This window comes from Sminthopsis crassicaudata, chromosome 2, assembly GCF_048593235.1.
Source record: "Sminthopsis crassicaudata isolate SCR6 chromosome 2, ASM4859323v1, whole genome shotgun sequence".
NCBI lineage: Eukaryota > Metazoa > Chordata > Mammalia > Dasyuromorphia > Dasyuridae > Sminthopsis > Sminthopsis crassicaudata.
This window is the reverse complement of record NC_133618.1, coordinates 452212951-452231719: the sequence shown is the minus strand read 5'-3', so window position 1 is coordinate 452231719 and position 18769 is coordinate 452212951. Positions and strand designations below refer to the sequence as shown.

General features: G+C 42.5%; 1 protein-coding gene across 3 annotated transcripts in view; it reads left to right on the top strand.

The window, feature by feature from the left end:
• The first annotated feature begins 448 nt into the window (after positions 1 to 448).
• Positions 449 to 18769, top strand: part of HM13 (histocompatibility minor 13) — a 30922-nt gene continuing 12601 nt past the window's right edge. For 2 of the 3 annotated variants that reach the window (XM_074292809.1, XM_074292812.1), the window contains exons 1-4: positions 449 to 790; positions 6423 to 6521; positions 9823 to 9905; positions 18273 to 18361. In XM_074292809.1, the coding sequence (XP_074148910.1) occupies positions 593 to 790; positions 6423 to 6521; positions 9823 to 9905; positions 18273 to 18361 (469 nt within the window). In that variant the 5' untranslated portion in view covers positions 449 to 592. The remainder of the gene's footprint in view (positions 791 to 6422; positions 6522 to 9822; positions 9906 to 18272; positions 18362 to 18769) is intronic. The other variant, XM_074292810.1, reaches the window with a different exon arrangement.

The window sequence follows — 18769 nt, the reverse complement described above, 5'->3', positions numbered from 1 at the left end:
TCCATTTTACAGGTGAAGAAACTAAACCTTGCATGGACCTGTCCCAGGCCGAGCAGCAAATATGAGGGGAAAGTCCATTACGTCGTACTGGGGGTGAGGAGCAGAGACCGAAGTCAAATCCAGCTCCTTGACTGCAGACCCGGGGCTCTTTCTACTCTACCCGCCATGATACAATGTGGAGGGGATGCGACAGAGAGGTGTGATTTGAAGGTCACGACGACCGGACTTTGGAAGTGCTAGGATATGAGACTGGATTCTAGGTTGGGAGGGGCATTGGGGCAGTGTCGCGTAAAACTCCTTCCCCCCCACCTCATGCTCCACCCCCACCCCTGGGCTTCGGGGTCCGATTCTTGGACCAGATCCGGTTGCTTAGCAACGCTCTCCTCCCACCCTTTTCCCATCTCCCGGTTGCAAGCTTGTTGCTAGGGGGCGGGGTGACGCATGCGCGGCACGTAGCGGGAGGCCCAGCGCGTCACATCCTGTTTCTTTAGGGGAACGTGGCCTTCCCCTCCTCCCCCCTCCCCTCCCCTGCAGCGCCGGCGGCGGAGCTGGAGCCGCAGCAGCAGCAGCCGCAGGATCCGCAGCCTCTACCATGGACCCGGCCCTCAGCGAACCCCTCAATGGCAGCGGCCCCGCCGAGCCCCCCGCGACCCCCAGCCCAGCCAACGGCACGGCGCGGCCACCCTCCACCCCCGAGGGCATCGCCCTGGCCTACGGCAGCCTCCTGCTCATGGCGCTGCTGCCCATCTTCTTCGGGGCCTTGCGCTCCGTGCGCTGTGCCCGCAGCAAGGTAAGTCCGAGCCGAGCCGAGCCCGCCTCTCCGAACCCCCGCGCCCTGCCCCGGGCCCCTTCCGGAGCGGCCCGCCCCGCGGCCCTGCGCGCCTCCCCCGCGGAGAGGGGACGGAGCCCCTTCTTGTCCCACCCCGCCCGGTGACCCGGTCCCTACTGCAGCCCCGGCCTCGCCGAGCCCCGCCCCAGATCCCACCCAGACCATGCCCAGACTGTGGGAGACCCCGATTCCCGAGCCGCACCCGTGAGACAAAGCCCCCACCCACACTCGCGAGAGCGCACAAACACGCGCGCACACACACACACACACACACACACACACACACACACACACACACACACACACACACACACACACACACACACACACCCCCTCGTATTACTCGAGCCCGGTCGGCCCAAGCACCCACACCTGTCCAGATGGTTCCCCAGCTCGCCCTTGACCGACGCAGCCGCCCCAGTCTTGCGTACCCCACTTACCTCAGTCACCCCAGAGCAGCTCTTACTTGACCCGGAACCCCCAAGGTTTCCCTCGGGCCGCATTCTCCGAAGGGAGCAGTCTGCGGCCATCCTCCGTGGGCACCCCACTGACCTTGCTTCTCTTTCTCCCTCTGGCTTCAGGCCTAAATTACCCCTTCCCCCAGATGGACCCTGGAAGCATGGGCGTCAGCCCCTCATGGGACAGACTCAGGCCCAATCCCGACTGAGAACTCCCTCTCCTCTGATTTGGAAGAAGCTCAGTATGATGGGCAGCCTCCACTCCCCCCCATACCTTATCTTTTACCTGGCTAGCGATTCAAGGCATCCTCGCCTACGGGCCTGACCCATCTGGTAGCCAAGTACTTGATTCAGTCTTTGCCTTCAGCTACACTATTCCCCCAGCTAGCCTGGCCAGCCTGGTTTCTGACAGCTTTGTCTAACTCAGAGACCGAACAGCTTCTAGCATCTGTCCATCTCTGTCACCTCCTTTTACAGGCTGCAGCTCGGCTCCTTTTTCCACCTTCCCCAGGCATTGCACACACAAGACAATCTGCCTTTTCTGCCCTACCTTTCAAGCCTCTCTGATCCATGTCCCCCTTCCCCCATTAAATTTAGCCTGCTTTCTTTAAGGCTGGCCCTGTCTTCTGTGAACTCTCTGTTCTCCCTTCTACCTTTTTTTCTTCAACCCTCCTATCCTGCCCCTGATCTTCATTTCTCATTTCCTGTAACCAAAACACACATTTACTTTGGCATATGTTTCACTCCCATCTTCCTGGTCAGTCAGAGAAGGCAGAACTCTTCCCTGCCCTAAGTTGGCATTTCACAGAAAAAGCAGACAGAGGGGACCGTTTTCTATGCCGACTGCCACTCTTCCACATTCTGAAGAGATGGCTGCCAGGGTCCCAGAAACAGCCAGCGTTTCCCTTTCTCCTATTTCCACTTCCCAAGACTCCACTCTGCTGTGCCGTCTGACAGCACTTTGGAAGTGTTTTCTGTCCCTGAAAGAATAACGTTTATTGCTGTATAAGTGAAGGAAAAGTAACAGTGATTATAGTCATGTTAGCTTAAGAAGAAAAATTAAAAGAGGCATGGAGGTGACCTAGTTTTTTGTACTTCTCCAATGTCTTTCATAATAATGATAATAGCTGCTAACATTCCTTTAGAATTTTATAATTTACAAAGCTCTTTCCAACAACCCAATGAGGCAGAGTCCAAGTATCACTATCACCTGTTTTGCACATGAGGAAACAAGATGATATGATTTTATCATAGCATAGGTATTAAGTGGATTTGAGCTCTAGTCTTTTGATTCTAGATACAGTATATTCTCATCTATGGCATACTGCAGGTTTCAGGCATCATTATGTGAGCCTTTAAGGTCTCCTAGATAGTTAAAGCATAGAACCACACAAGAAAAAGTACAGGAGAAAGTGCCATGGATATTGGGGTAGCAGATCACTTTTTTTTTTTTTTTTTTGCAGATCACTTTTTAATTGAAGTAATTTAATTGAAACTATTCCCAAGGAACCTTTGAACATAGAATGTTAATGCTAGATTAAACCTTAAGAGATCTACTTCAGCCTGCTTATTATACAGATAAGGAAATAGTGGCCCAGATGTGACTTTTCTGAGATCATATAGATAGTCAATAGAAAAGCTTGGGCTAGAAGCTAGACTCCTGATTGACTATCTCTGTTGCCCTGGCTGTTCACTACACCAGACTGTTCTAGCAAAACCCAGATCCTCGGGGCTTGACAATGTGTTGGCAACTCCTGTTGCTTTTGTCTAAGTCCAATAACTGTGCTTTGAGTTTGCAATTGGAAGCTAAATTTATTCTTGTTGTTTGTGTCAGGGTTTCACTAATCATATTTGCATTTCAGATGCCAACGTGTATGCATAAATGTGTCTATTTAAGATCTCCAACTCGAATTGGTCCAGAAATGTAACTTATTTTCTGTTGCTTAAAGAAACTTCCAGATAATATCCAGCATCTGAATTGCCAACCAGATTTTAAAATAGTTAACGTGACATTATAAAACCTGACATAGGAAAACTAGAAATTTATAATGATTTTCTTTACAGAGAACAAAACACCCACAGGCTATCTCCATGAAGCACCAAGTTAAGAAGAGATTTAAATCATTTATAGTGTGTCAGATCTTAGGGAACCTTTAAGCCCACCTTTAAGTTTACAGCCTTCTCAGTTAACCAAGGAGTAAACTGAGGCTCCATAAAGTGAGGTGAGACTGTAACAGGACTTTGTTCTAGGTCTTCTGTTTCCAAGATCAGCATACTTGCCATTATGTCATACTGCCTTTTTCAAATTACCTATGCCAATTAATATTTGTTGAACTCCCTTTCTCTAGACAGATACTAGATTGTTCATACTATAAGTCCTATAATTTAATGAGTTTAAGGAAGTTGCCTATAATAACTCTATCCTCCAAGTAAAAAGAGTGACAGAGTATAAAGGCCTTGGACCAAGTTACATAATAAAACAACACCAAGGATAGACACTGGGCTTCCCAGTCTTTGCTCCATGGATGAGGGAAAAAAAAACCTTTGTGATGCTCAAGTTTATTCCTCCTCTGAAAGGGAATGGCATAATTAAAGCAATGAGTTCTGAGTTCTCAGGCTGGTTTTTACCTATCTTCAAATTTTTAAGCAATCATGAGACTGAAGTACCTGGGGGAAAAAGATGTATTCTGGGGGCATACCTTTGTCCCTATTTTAAACCCTATATCCTACTAGTCACAAAAAAGCAATTAAAGGCAAACTGGAAAATGCCCTTCCCAAAGAGACAAAAAACCTGGATTTTAATTCTGGCTTTATCAAAACTCATGATGCTTATTTTCTATAAGCATAACAAGTTACCTGTCTCCACACTCTGATTTCTCCATCTCTAAACTCAGGGAGAAGGCTGTACAGGCAAGACAATGAACTAGATAATCTCAAAACTTCCTTCAGGTTCAGAATATACTAATCCAGTGCCTTTCTACTGTAGTAGCCTCAACTGTAGTATCCTTAAATCCAGAAAGCTTCTGAGGCCTGCTGTCTCCTTAGAATGCAAGGATTTAGAGCAGCCTATTTCTTTCTCTCCTTCAGAGCTGATCTGATGTATATGTCATTCTCTTTCTGAAAGTGGAACATCTTCTGTTGGCTAGAATGGATCTGATGGCCTAATTTGGATTGCTTTATTAATGTGTCCCAAAGTTATTTGTGTTTTGGAGGGAACAGTTCATCATCAAAAAAAGGAATCTGTGAGTGAATTCCTGGCTTCATCTTTCAGCCAGTGGAGCAGATGAAAGTCTTTCCTGAGGCATGGGACATGTGGCTTGCTTGGACAAGGCAAGATGAGACAATTAGAAAGACACTGGACTTTGGCTCAGAAGTCCTGGGTATGAATTCTGAACCAGCCCTTAAACTGCCTGTGTGATGTAACCTCTCTTTTAGCAGGGTTCAACTTCTTCCTCATGTGTGCAGCAGTTCAGATGTGCTATTCTGTGTACATGATATTTGACATTTTCTCTTATCTAGATCTTTTGCATAGCCTGGCCCCTACAACCTGGGATGCTTTCTCTTCACATCTATCTTAGGATTACTAGTTCCCTTTAAGACTTAGTCCTAGAGTATAAGCCTTTTACTAGAGATCTTTCTTTGATTTCTCAGTATCTCCCCGAATCCCTGAAGCTAGTTTGTATCTGTTTTTTTTTTTTTTTTTAATCTTATATATTTACTTATCTGTATACATATTCTCCTCTCCTATAATATATAGCTTCCTGGGCTAGAGATTTTGATTTTTGTCTTTATATCTCCAGGGCCTATTAGATAATAATAGGTGTTTAATAAATATTTGTAAGGTTGGATCTGAGGCCCCTTCCAGTTCTAAATCTCAAGATCCTCTGAAGCCTAATATCTCTTTTCCATTCCATCTCAGAGCTAGAAGGAACCTTAGAAGTTATCCCATCCAATCCTGCCCTGGAATATCAATCTTTTCTTTAGCATCCCCCCAGGTGATCATCCAGTGACAGACCCCTCATTCCTGCAAAATCTATTATAGAATAGTTCTGATTGTTAAGATATTCTTTCTTATATTGGACTAAAAGCTCCCAATTTTTTCAATTCCACCACCAATGGGCTCAGTTCTGGCCTCTGGAACCATATGAAATAAGCCCCTCCTCCCTTGGACTGCTCTTCAGATGCTTGTATACATAGATTGTGTCTCCCTTAACTCTTCTTCAGAATAACTATCTCTAGTTCCTCTGGTGGATCCCTCTTTAGCTACTCAGTTTCCCTCTTAGAATAAAGTGTCCAGGGGCAGCTAGGTGGCGCAAAGGATAAAGCACCTGCCCTGAAGTCAGGAAGACCAGAATTCAAATCTGATCTCAGACACTTCCTAGCTGTATGATCCTGGGAAAGTCACTTAACCCCAATTGCCTCAGGGAAAAAAAAAAAAAGAGAATGAGGTGTTTGTAGCTAACCATAATATTGCAGGTGTGACTTAACGCAGGGCAGAGGATGCTAATACAGTGTGAGATGATTAGCCTTTTTAATGACATCTTCACATTTCTGGTTAATACTGAGTTGGTAATTCACTAGAGAAACCCCTTCCCAGGACTGTTTTTTTCCACATAAATTTCTGTATGACCCAAATTCCCTATCCTACATCATGTAAGAGCTAGGCCTGGTTTAAAATTATAGCTTTATCACTTCCAGCTCGGTGACTATGGTGACTATGGGCAAATTATAGAAATATAGATTTAGAATTGGAAGGGATTTTTAAAGCTTATCTAGTCTATTCCTCATTTTACAGAAAAAAAAATGTTAAATGACTTGGAAGTCATTGTAAGTAACAGAGTTAGGGTTTGAATCCAGACTTTCTGATTTATAATACAGCCCTTCTTTCTGCTACACCAAGCTGCCCTTAACCTCTAGAAGATTTAATTTCTTTCTCTGTAAAATGGAAATAATAATCATTGTAATCTCTACCTCATAGGGTCATAGGAAATCATTTTGTAAATCTTAATAAAGCCATTTCTAGTTTCATATTCCTATTTACCAATTATAAGAATTGCCCTAGGGACTTCTCATTAAAAGCAGCTTAAAGAAACATATGACTTCATAACAAGTCAATAGTCTTCTTCTAATTGCAGAATGCCTCAGATATGCCAGAGACCATTACCAGTCGTGATGCTGCTCGATTTCCTATCATCGCTAGCTGCACACTCTTGGGCCTCTACCTCTTCTTTAAAGTGAGTTTTTTGCTTCTGATTTTGATACATGATTATTTCTCTCTTCCTTGGTCCTGACTTAATACCCCCCCCCCAGGATTTTTGAGTTCAGATTTCCTTGGAACTAGCCCTTTTGTGGTGTAGTTTTCCCTTGGGAAATGTGGAAGAAGAAGGACTACCAGTCACAAGGATTTGATAAAATTAAACCAGCCAAGGGCCATACAAAGGGTTACATGTGGATTTTGCCACAGGCTAAGAACTTATGGTTGAGAAGATATTAAAGGGGCACATAAGTGTGAATGGAGGGCTAGAATGAATATATACATTTATACCCATATATACATACTCCTATCTAAATTTGTGCATGTGTGAGAGAGAAAGGTATAAATTATGCCTTGGAAATTTCAATTCATCAAACATTCACTAATCCCTTTGTATAGGATCTTATGTTTGGCACTGAGGCAAATGGGCAGGTGAGAAACAGAGAAAGAACTTTCATGTAGCTTCCAGCCTTGAAGGGAAAGGTGGCAAAAGATAGAACACATGACTGAGATAATGAAGAGAAGCTTAGAAGAGGAACAAACAGTGTTCGCCAAACCTGGAGGCAGAAGCAGTCATTTTAACTGGAAAGCAAGGATGGATTCCTGGAGGAACTGGGCTTTCAGAGGGATGGTTAAGATTTTATCAAGTAGAGATGTAATGAGAGAGAGAGTGGGCATTCTGAGTATAAGCAGAGTCTGGAAGGAGGGAACATATAAGGCTATAGCTGTTCTATGTAGCAAGAATGGTAGGAGTTGGAGAGCAAAACAGTGTATTGGAGTCAAGCAGACAAAGAAGGTCAGCCAAGTTCTCAGAATGTGAGGTCAGGAATCCAGGCTAGAGAGTCTGGGCAGGAGTCTGTCAGGAAGCTTCAGATCAGTAGTTCTTAGTCTTTGGTTCTCTCTGTAGATCTTAAATAGATTTTAGACAGTTGTGAATTTCAGTGGGAAGAAAATTACATATTTATATCAGTTTAATGAATTTCCTTAGTAATCTTATGTATTTCTGCATTTTAAAACCTTCTGAGAAGGGATTCATAAGCCCCACCAGAGTATTGGTCTTTGCCTCCTTTCCTTCCCCAAAAAAGTTAACTCCTGTTTTAGCAGAAAGAATCTGAAAGCAACAGTATTAAAACAAAGGAGAAATAAGACAGAGAAAAGAATTGGGTACAGGGATTAGAAAATCTTCCTGCTTAAATTCATTTCCATAAACATTTATTAAATTCCTACTCTGTACAAGGGAGAGCTGGGAAACCTGGCTTTAATTCTAGACAGCAGCCTACAATAAGTGATGCCAGTAATATAGTTGATGTTAACACAAAATACTTTCTTTATATATGCCCTGAAAGGAACAGAAAGAATGCTAAGATTTTCATCTTCAGTTTTACAGAGGAGGTAAAGTGATTTACACAAGGTTATACAGCTAGGAAGTGGCAAAGCCAAGACTAAAAAGAACCTAGAGCTATTAATTCTTAATTTTTAGTACGCTTTTTAGTACCCGAAGCTGCCTTCTCTGTATAATAAAAAGAAGACACTTGGGAGTCTGTCAGGTCCATAGGGAGACAATGACTAGTCATAAGGCAGCCGTTAAGTCATATTGGGAGGACACAAAGCAGGGGAAAGACCACTATATTAGAGTCAGGAGACCTGGGTCAGAGTCCGTGCTCTGACATTAGCTGTGTGATCCTGAGTGGTTCATTCTCTTTCTCTGGTATGCAATTTCCCCATCTATAAAGTAGAGGAAATAATATTTACCATACCTACCTCATAAGATAAAGTATTTGTTAAGCCTGAAAGCACATAGAATGGGAGCTATTATTATCTCATCTTTCAGACACTCCTGGGAGGTAGGGAAAGCTTTAAAGGGAGAAAGGTTGAGAAGTTATTATATATTGTAACCTTTCTTCCTTTCCCTGAGTATTGCCAATGTGAGTTCCCCCAAAGAGGAGAATGATGAGTCATTTGTGAATGGGAAACTAAACTGTAAGGTCATGCTTATTGAATTGCAGTTCCTGAACGTCTCCAGGTGGGGCCTCATTGGTCCCTCCCATTTATATCTCATTTAAGTATACAGTCTCTTAAAGGAATAAGGAGAAAACCCAAAACACAAATAATTATGATACAAGGGAAAAGTTAAATGAAAACAAGGAACTCCAGGCAAACTACTCTGAGAAGAAATTTAAGGAGGAAATATTGCTACTGAGGAGGGGTGGGCTAAGAGATGCTATTAGGAAAGACTTAATGAAGGAAGTAGCACCTATGTTGGACTGTTAGGCCTTGAAGGAAGTGAGAGACTTCAGCAAATGGAGATAGGGTTGTGGTTGGAGGATTGGGGGTTAAGAAAAAAGGCTTAGTAGTTTGAAGTACAGTAATGAGCTAAAAGATAGGAATAAAAGAGAACAGGACAAGAACAGAGGACAGCAAATTGTCTAGTTTGGCTGGAACATAGTATGTTTGAAGGGGAAAAATAAAAGACAAAGGCAAAAAGGAGAGATTGAAGTTAGATTGTAGAGAACCTAATATGCCAGGACCCAGGCATGTTGTCTTTTTAGTTATTGCCTATTTAGGCACATGTTCTGCCCCTCTGCTAAACTGTAACCTCCACAAAAGCAGTCTTGGTTCAGTTTTATTCTTTTGTTCCTCCTACCCTTCAAGTTCAGTGCTTTGCATATATTAGGTGCTTATTAAGTGTATGTTGATGACAACCACAGTAACATAAAGAAAAATAATACTGACGTATATAAATTCTGATCTGTGCTCCACAGAGGGGTGGTAGACTAGAGATGTAGAATAAGGCAAATATTGGCAAACATAATCAAGATATTGCATTGTTTTACTTAATTATATTTCCTTTTTTACAGGATGAGGGAAGAGTCATTGGAGGTGATGGTGATGTTTAAAAAAAAAAAGCACCAATAAGATATCTTTTTAAAGAGTATTGAATAAAGGTAGAAGTAGAGATCTTTAGCATCAAAGCCTGCCTTCCTCCTCTGAATAAAACTAGACTGTATCCCACAGTTGATCCTGGATTGAGGCTTTTGGAGAGCCATGTTTTGACCTCCCTCTTTCTCCAATTGAAGAAACCACAGGGAGCCAGAAAACACCTGAGATTCCCTAGAGCCCTTGGCCCATACCTATCTCTCCTGCCACAGAGAGTAATGCCAGGCCTGAAATGAAAAATGGGTGATAAACATAGGGAACAAATCTTAACTTTAATGGTGGCCACAGGACGAACATGCTTTCAACCACCTGTATGTGTGTATTTGCTTCTGTTTCTGTCTTAGATCTTCTCTCAAGAGTACATCAACCTCTTGCTCTCCATGTATTTCTTCGTGCTGGGGATCTTGGCTCTGTCTCACACAATCAGGTAATGGGGACCAGTCCTCTTTCACCCACGGGTAGCAGTTTTTTCCCAGGGGAGGATGAGGGATCCCACAAGTGCCATCTCATTGTTTCTATCATCCACAGCAGCAGCTTATATTTGTATAGCTAGTTACATTTCACAAAGCACTTCTGTTATAGAAGTCCTGTATGGGAGATAGTGAAAGCATCCCCACTTTATAGATGAGGAAACTGAGACTTAGTAAAATAGAGTGACTTTGCAGGGCACCCAGCTGGTATCAAGCCAAGGTATTTCCTGGAATACTCCTGTGCTGCCTCTCAGGAGCAAATATGTATGGAGCAACTTCTCTGTGCAGAGCCCTGAGCTTTGTTCTGAAGATGATAGAGCCTTCATAGAAGGCAGAGACCTAGATAATCACCCAGTCATAGAATATAGAGCTAAAAGGGGCTTTTAAAGAGCACCAAGCCCAGCTGTTCTCCAGGTGTGCTCAGGAGACCCCTGATCTTGAGAACCTCTCAGGGGATCTATGGCATCAAAACTGTTTTCATAGTTATACTAACACATTTTCATTTTTTAGAGTCTTGAGACCCTGTGGTCAGTCTGTAAAGAACAGTCAATCTGGGCTAGAGCAAAATCTCTTTTACACATAGATGGAGGGATTGAAGTGGTAGGTCTGTGCTCTCCCATATGCCAGACATCAGGTTGAGCCCAGGAGACAGACTGAGGAAGAATGAGTCTATTGTAAAATCATTAGATTGGACCGGGACTCTGTAAGTTCTATGAGAGAAGAGACAATGAGGGAAAAAGTCTTGGAATTCATTTAATCAAATTAAAAATAAAATTTAATACAGTAAATATTGATAGATACAATCCACATAAACAAAAGCACTTTTTGGGGTCCTCAATAATTTTATAAACGAGTCCTGAGGCCAAAAAGTTTGAGAACAGTTTTAATCTAATCTAATCTAACTTTGCAGAAAAAGATATTGAGGCCTATCTTCCAAGAGTTAAAAGTAAAGCAAGGATCAAAATCTATACTTCCTGATTCCCAGCCCAGTGCTTTTTATTCTATGCCTTGTTCCCTTGTAACACTCTCTTCAAGGTGCTCTGTGGATAGTATCAACCCTTTAATCCAGGGGTTCTCAAACTATGGCCCTCGGGCAGATGCAGCCCGCTGAGGACGTTTATGCAGCCCGCTGGGTTATGGCAAATGGGCTGAGGGGCGGAGACAGAGTGTGAGATTTTGTTTTTACTGTAGTCCGGCCCTCCAACAGTCTGAGGGACAGTGAACTGCCCCCCTATTTAAAAAGTTTGAGGACCACTGCTTTAACCTATCTAAAGATCTCTGTAGTGTGTCTGTGACAGTTTGCACTCATTTTACCAAAACTTCATCTCTATTACAACTCAGGAAGCTAGGCAGCTTCAAGCAAAGACAGCCTGAAGATCCTATCGTACTTTTGGTTTCTGCACGTCATGTTGGTGTTTGGACCCTTCCCATCCATCAGGGGTTTCCTCCTAGTACTTCTTTCCTTGCCAAAAAAGCGCCAGATCTTAATTTTAAAATATTTGGGCTCAGATACTCTGCTTCCACATTTAACCTTCAATGTGATTCAGGGAAGAAGAGGAGCCCTGGAATTAACAGCAGTGGAAAGTAAAATGGATTGTGAAATTCTGAAGCACTGGGTTTGGATCCTAGGTCTATGATAAAGGACAAGGTGCTTCTCCTTTCTGAACCTCAGGTTCTTCTGCTACAAGAGAGACAGTTGAATTTAAGGAGTTCTCAGTTCTCTAATAATCAGTGACCCAGATTTGAATTCTGGTTTTGCCATCTATCAGCTGGGCCTCTGGGGAAAGGCCTAGAAGCCAGTCAAGGCCAGCTGCCTCCAGTTTTCTGGAAAATTTTGTGTTCCATCTTTCTGGACCCAAGTTCCTTTACCTGTAAAACAAGTGTAAAATTTCTGCCCTTCCCTCCCATTTATGTTGTGAGGCCTAAGTGAAATCATGGGACAGAAAACATAAAGGACCACAAGAACATAAGCTACTCTTATTTGGGGGAAATTTTACCTACAGTTGCTTCAGTGTAGAGAAACTTCCTCCCCCAGTAATTCAGAGAGTTGATTCACTGCTGACATCAAATCTTGGGGAGTCACATGAAGCACTGACAGGTAAAGCCACTTGACTTTAGTTACCTAGCCACTATGTGTCAAAAGTAGAGTGTAAAAGCTAGACCTTCCTAACTCAAAGATTGGCCCCATCTCCCCTGCTGCAACCTTTTGATATTTCAAAGCTCTCCTCAGAAGCGCCCAGGTATTAGGAGCCCTGTGTCAGGAAATACTGCCCATGGCATACCTTGAGATACCCATTTCACCTCAGAATCTCTGTTCCCTCTTCTCTCTAGTACATAATATTTCAGCTTTGCCTTACAGAGTTGTAATGAAAAAAATAGATGTTGTAGAATGTGAGTTGTGCTGCTAGTGTTAGTAATAATGAAAAATCAAACTAAGCCCTTCCCAAACAGGAGTTCAGCTTTATCAGTGAGCAGAGCCAGTGTCCTACTTGAAGGAGCCTTCCAGGGAATCTGTTTTGAGGGAGTATCCCAGTCCACTCCATCTGCTTTTGGACACTCAGAAGTTTCAGTGATGCTAAAAGCAATAGACTTTTATTGCAGGTTCATTTTATTCATGAAAAGGAAGGATAAGGCTTTACTTGAGATAGCCTAAGCCATGGAAGAGAAGAGAGGTCCAAGACAAAGGGATCCATCTAGATCATTTTCACCAGAGACAAATAATACCAGGTGAGAGCCATTAGTGGGAAAAAAACGCATTGCCATAAGGACAAAATATCTTTGCCATGATCACCTAAGGGACTGCTAGATCTTAGATAAGTTGATCTTCAGCTTATAGCAGGAAAAGGGAGGGACCTAATGATCCCACCACACCTGGTACCCAGGCCCTGGGTTCTCTTCTGTCCTCTCAGTGCAGTCACAACAGGACAATAGACTTGAGGACAGATTTTATAGGAAGGAGTAGAGACTCTCACATATATCTGATTATTTCCCTATCTCCGATATCACAGTCACGGAAGCCAACTTGTGAGCTTGTATGGAGGAGGTATATAAAGTTTTTGGCATGTAAAGTTCTAGGAGTCAAAGATTGCAGAAACAGAAAGGGAATGCCAGGTCAAGTTTAGAACAGAGATAGCTTATTGATAAGCTCAACCTGAACCAGACAGGAACCAGACAGATTTTTCTGATTGTTGGCCCTCAGCTGACTCAACTGTGTCATAGGCTGCTATGCACAATTGAACACTGAGGCCTTGATGACCAAATGGACTTGCCATAGAGACTAGCCATTCTTTAGTGTCTTTTGCTAGCAAAGTATTTTGTTCTTTGCCATGAGGAATTGTGACACAATATGAGAGCCCTTTATAGACTCCAGCTGGCATGTATGATTGCAACTGTCAATTTCCTATAATTCTGGAACACATGGTGGAAACTGATGGTAGCCTGCCACACATCTGAGAATCATGGTTGTAAAAGTCTGGAAGCAAATCCCACAATAAGGGTGAATTCCCACCTTTGAAACACTGAGCCCTGCTCTCTTGGATTTAGAATTTATGGCTGCTTTTTCTTAATTGGTTCCTAAGGTACAGGAAGAAGGTGGGAAAATTTTTTTTGAAGTATTAGCAAACTTGGTCATGTTTGGAGAAAAGGTTCTCTAGGACACCCACCCCAATACTGTTGGAAAGACAACCTAAAGAAAAACTCTAATTTTATATAACTCCTATAGACTCCCTACCTGGCACACACCAGGACCTTATTACTTGTCATTAGCATGTTTCAGAGAGACCTTTTGTCATCCTTGACTCGGGGTCATGTGTTGCATTTGCCTGTTTGCTGAAGATTAGGTCTACAATTCTTTAATCCAGTATTGATTCCTGACAAAAACAGTCCAGAATTGCCTGTCCATGTACTATATCTTTTCACTATCCAACGGATATCATAGACCTATGATTGGCTAAGTTGGAGAACTATTCTTTTCAAGGGAGAGAATATAATGGAGCCTTTTCAGAAGAATCCTACCATCACCCTCATAAGGTCATTCCTCTCTAAACCTCATTGTTCCCATTTAAACACCTAGGATTAATTCATTAATCAGAGGTGACATTCCAAAACCATCATTTTGGCTTTCATGAGCATCAATAAGCAGCCAACTGATGGTTTCCTCTACTGGATTTTCCCACGTCAGCAATTCCTGCCACCACTTTGCTCCTCTGTTTCCTTAAGCCTCTTTTTTTGGGTATGCAAGGATAAATCTGCTATGAGTTATATGGAAGTTAGCATATAGAACTAGGATCATAAGCTACTTTAATAAGAACTAAGATCATAAGCTACTTTAATAAAATTGATGGTCAAAGGAAGATACTTATAGAAGCAGAAAAGAATCCTCAGAAAACAAAATCATTTCATGGGTTCTAGACTGTGAGATACCTAAAGATCCCTTTCTTTTCTGTTTTTCATTTGCAGTACTTTTTGTCATTGCTTTAGTTCACCTTCACTTTGCTCAAATTAGATGAAGAATTCTGAGACTGTCCGCCCTTAAGGATTTGAACTTGAGCTTTTTCTTTAAATCTCCAGTCTAATAGATATTCTGTTGTATGAATTGTGTGTTTTAATATCATCCTGCACACTGCACTCCGGCTCTGCCTGATGTGTCGTGCAGCTAATCCTGCACACTGGCATTGGAGCTTAAGTTCTCAAAGGCTTTCCCAAACTACAAAGTTGTCAGCCGCCAGCTAGTACTTAGGGTAGACAGTGCCTGAGCAATGCTTAATTGCATTCAAAAGTAACACTCCTCAGAACCCCAAACAGGGAGAGAGAGATGGAATGAGGCAGAATCCTAAGTGGTTTTGAGAGGCTAGAGCACTGGACTGAATCTAATAGGGATAATAAGGAGGTAAATCAGGGACTTCTGGCCCCAGATGTAGGAGACATAGAAGAAAAGGAGCTGTCCAAAAAATAATCTAAGGATTTTAGTGGCCTGCAAGCTCAATATGAAGCAGCAGTATGATGTCAGCTATAAAAAGCTAATGCAATATTGAGCTGCAATAAGAGGAAGTGCCAGATCCACTGACCTCACCCTTCATCAGACCTTATCTGGAGTATTAGGTTCAGTTCTGAATGCCAGACTTTAGGAAGAACATTAATAAATAACCCAGAGAGTCAAAAGAAAAGGGCATCCAGGGTGGCAAAGAGCCCTGAGTCTATGTCATAAAGATCAACTGAAGGAAGTGGGCATTTTTAAGCCTGAAGAAAACTCAGAGGGAACATGAGGGCAACTTAAACCTTTGAAGGTCTGTCATGTAGAGGAGGAATTACACTTGTTCTGTTTGGCTGCAGAGGGCAAAACCAGGAGCGTTGGGAAGATTGAAGTCGCAAAGAGGCGACTTCATAACAAATGTCCAAAAACACTTTCTAACAATTAGAGCCATCCAAATGTGGAATGACTTGCCTCCAGAGTAGTGCTTCTCAACATAAGGTTTGGGAATTCTTCCTCAGGCTTCCTTTCAGAGGTAGCAAAGGGGTGGTGAAGTCAAAACTTTTCATACTACTAAGACCTTAATTTCTAATGATGTAAATATTGAGAGATTTAAGCCACAGATTCAAAAGGGTATAAGAGTATCTGAGTTTTTAAGAGTATAAAGGGGTCCTGAGACCAAAAAATTTGAAAGCAACTGCCCTAGAGGTATTAGGTTACCTTCCTTGGAGGTCATCTGGCCAAGGCTAACGGACTACTTAGGGAATTTTTCTTAGTCAGGACTCTATTAGCATATATCTTAGATCAGATGGCCACTGAGATTCTTCCAACTCCTTAATTTTGTGATTCTGTAACACTAACCAAAATTTATTAAGCACTTAACTGTACATTTGTCCAACCTCAGATATTAGACATGAAATAGCCAAATCACTAAAGATTTTGGGTCTTCTGATTCTTCCCAGCTCTTGTGTAATGGATATGGTTAATTTGGTTTCTGATCTGGGTACCCTTAAAATTATTTGTGCACTTTTCTGTGTGTCTTTAGCAAGCACATTTCAAAAAGATACTTCCATATCCACACAAAAATCTCACAGCAAAATATAACCACTTTTTGAAAGCAAAGCCTTTTGTTCCCAGTTTGAAAACATTTAAATCATTACCACATCAGGTTTATATCTTTCTCAAGTGAGGCATTTGTAAGTGAACTTGCCTAAATGGGGAAAGTCAGCTAAAGTGTGAGAACTGTCATCCTCAGAGCACTCTGCCTCTATGCTCCTGGCTGACAGCTAAGCACTGAGATTCTTTGTGTAGGAAAGATGTCAGCACCCATTTAATCCAAATCACACACACACAAGGTGCCTCCACTTTTCCATTTTCACATCTGTGTGAACACTTTTAAGAAGAGGGCCTTCTCTCATTAGTACAAAGGGACTATGTACCATTCTCCCCTGTCTCTCCAGAAGAACTCCATATAAGCTTATGTGAGGCTCTGTATAACTGCACAGCCTCAAAAGGACTTCCAACCCATTCTTTCAAAAGCATAGCACTTTTGTGAAGAGGAATGAAGAAGCACCTCCCTATGTCAGAGTTCTCAGTTAGCTGTCCTGTGAGAACAGGTGCATATAGGCGATAGACCTGGGGTGATGCTGCTCTGTGGAGCAGATCAGAACCAAGGAGGGGTTTATTTCGCAGCATCAAGGAGTTAAAAGAGCGAGCTCAGATTGGGCCAGGGACCCCCATACTGCTTCTAGCCCCCTCAGGACAAATGGCTAAATAAAAGAAGAGCTTCCAGGAGTCAATCATAACATCTAGCATTAGGACTTCCTCTCCCACCAAACATTGACTATAGTACAGATTACAAGTCAAAGGAAAGAAGCCCACACTAGAGCCAAAGCTGTGGGAGATCCAGCACATCTAGGGATGGCAACACCTCCATGTCTCATTCCAGCCATCACCAGCTCTGGCTCTGGGAGAGAATTTCAGTCTTCATTATCACGATCCTGGAACAGGGGAATCAGGCCCTCGAGAGATGGCCACCTATGCTTCCTACGTCTCTGTATCAAATGATGAAACATGTCCATTTGCAAAATATCACCTTGTCCACCTAGACAGATTCAGAATTCTCACAGAAATGGAAAACTAGTCAAGATGCTCAAAGCACTGGACCTTAATTTCAAGATAACCTGGGCCAGGGAATAATGGCAAAAACTATCCAGATCACAGCTGGATCATTACCTCTGGAGTAGCAGATAAATGCACCCCAGCCCCAGGTGAGGGTGTATTTGAAGATCTTCAGTGAGATCGACAATCCTCCAGCAAAAGAAAAAGAGTATGTTACCCCAAAAAACTTGAAGCCCCAAGGGGAATTAATTTGCCCTAAGTCTCACAAATGAATTACCAGTTTTCAGAGGATTAGAAATTGACAAAATAATCTGCTAGATAGAAACTGATTTGTCCTTTGATTCAGAATCCTGCATATGTACCAAGGTTTGGGATCTAGACTTGAGGTGCAGGCTTGACGTCATTTACCCCATTTCTTAGGCATTCTGGATGACTCCCTGACCTTCAGTTTCTTTTGTAAAATGAATATAGTAATTATAGTACCTGCAATGAGAAAAACATTTTGAAAGATTATGCAAATATGTTGCTACTCCTGAAAAATCAGCCTCCTGGCAATGAATTCCAAAGCACTTGTGTTTCCTTGGAAGCAGTAATCAGTTATAACAGTCCTGTGAGGGTCCCATTTTATAAATAAGGACAGTGAGATAAGGGTCAGGAACTGCCCATCTTTCAGTAGCACTCTGCAGTTTGCAAGATTTGTCATGAATCTCATAGCAGATGAGCTCAACTGGTAATGTAATCTTCATTTTATAGGTGAAGAAACTTAGGTCCACATTCTAGCAAGGCCACATAACTAATAAATGGCAGGTTTGGGACCAAGCCCCTTGACACCTGGAATCTTTCTGCTGCTCCAGGGGAAGATTGCAAATTCTAGCACTGAACCCTAAGTGTAGGGGGGCCTAGATGAGATCCAAACAGGACCAATGAAACTTTGCTCACATTATCTGGGCAGCATGTTATATTCATTCTCTATGTGCCCATGGACAAATCACATATACTTCTGAGCCTCAGTTTCTTTGTCTATGAGTGGAACTGACTCAATTCTGTCTAGGAGCCTTCTTACTTTTAAATCCCATGAACTTGTAACTCCAAGACTGCTTTGCTTTCTGTTGGCCTAGGACTCAACCAAGGGATTCACCAAATTGGGAAGAGTTCCAGAATCTCCAGTACCCCAGGCCAATGCTCTCTGGTTGTGCCTATTTTGATGTGAGTTCTATTTTCTCTTCTCTTCCAGCCCTATCATGAACAAGTTCTTCCCAGCAAATTTCCCCAACAAGCAGTATCAGCTACTCTTCACACAAGGCTCCGGGGAGAATAAGGAAGGTAGGTCCTTAAGACAATGTCTCTATGGGACTCTAAAGGGATTAGTTGCCTTTATTATTTCTTTTTCCCTTCTTCAGTAATTTATTTCTATCTCTGAGAATCTTCTGAAGCTTTTGGGCCACTGTGTTTTAACCACTCCACCTCCCTCCAGCTCTGGCTTTTGACTTGGGATCAGACTGTGCCCTGAGAACTATCCTCTTGCTTGCCCAGCTCTAAGGGGCCACTGTCTTGCCCTCGGAATAGCTGACATTTACTAAACCCATGTTGTATTCCAGAACCCCATTCCTGTTTAATAGAATTAGAATAATAAAGGTCAGAGTCTCTGTTTTTTGAGGGCAGGCTTTGTTGGCTTAGCATATGGAAGAGACAAATGCTTCCTAATTCATTGCTGGATGAGTGGGTTGACTC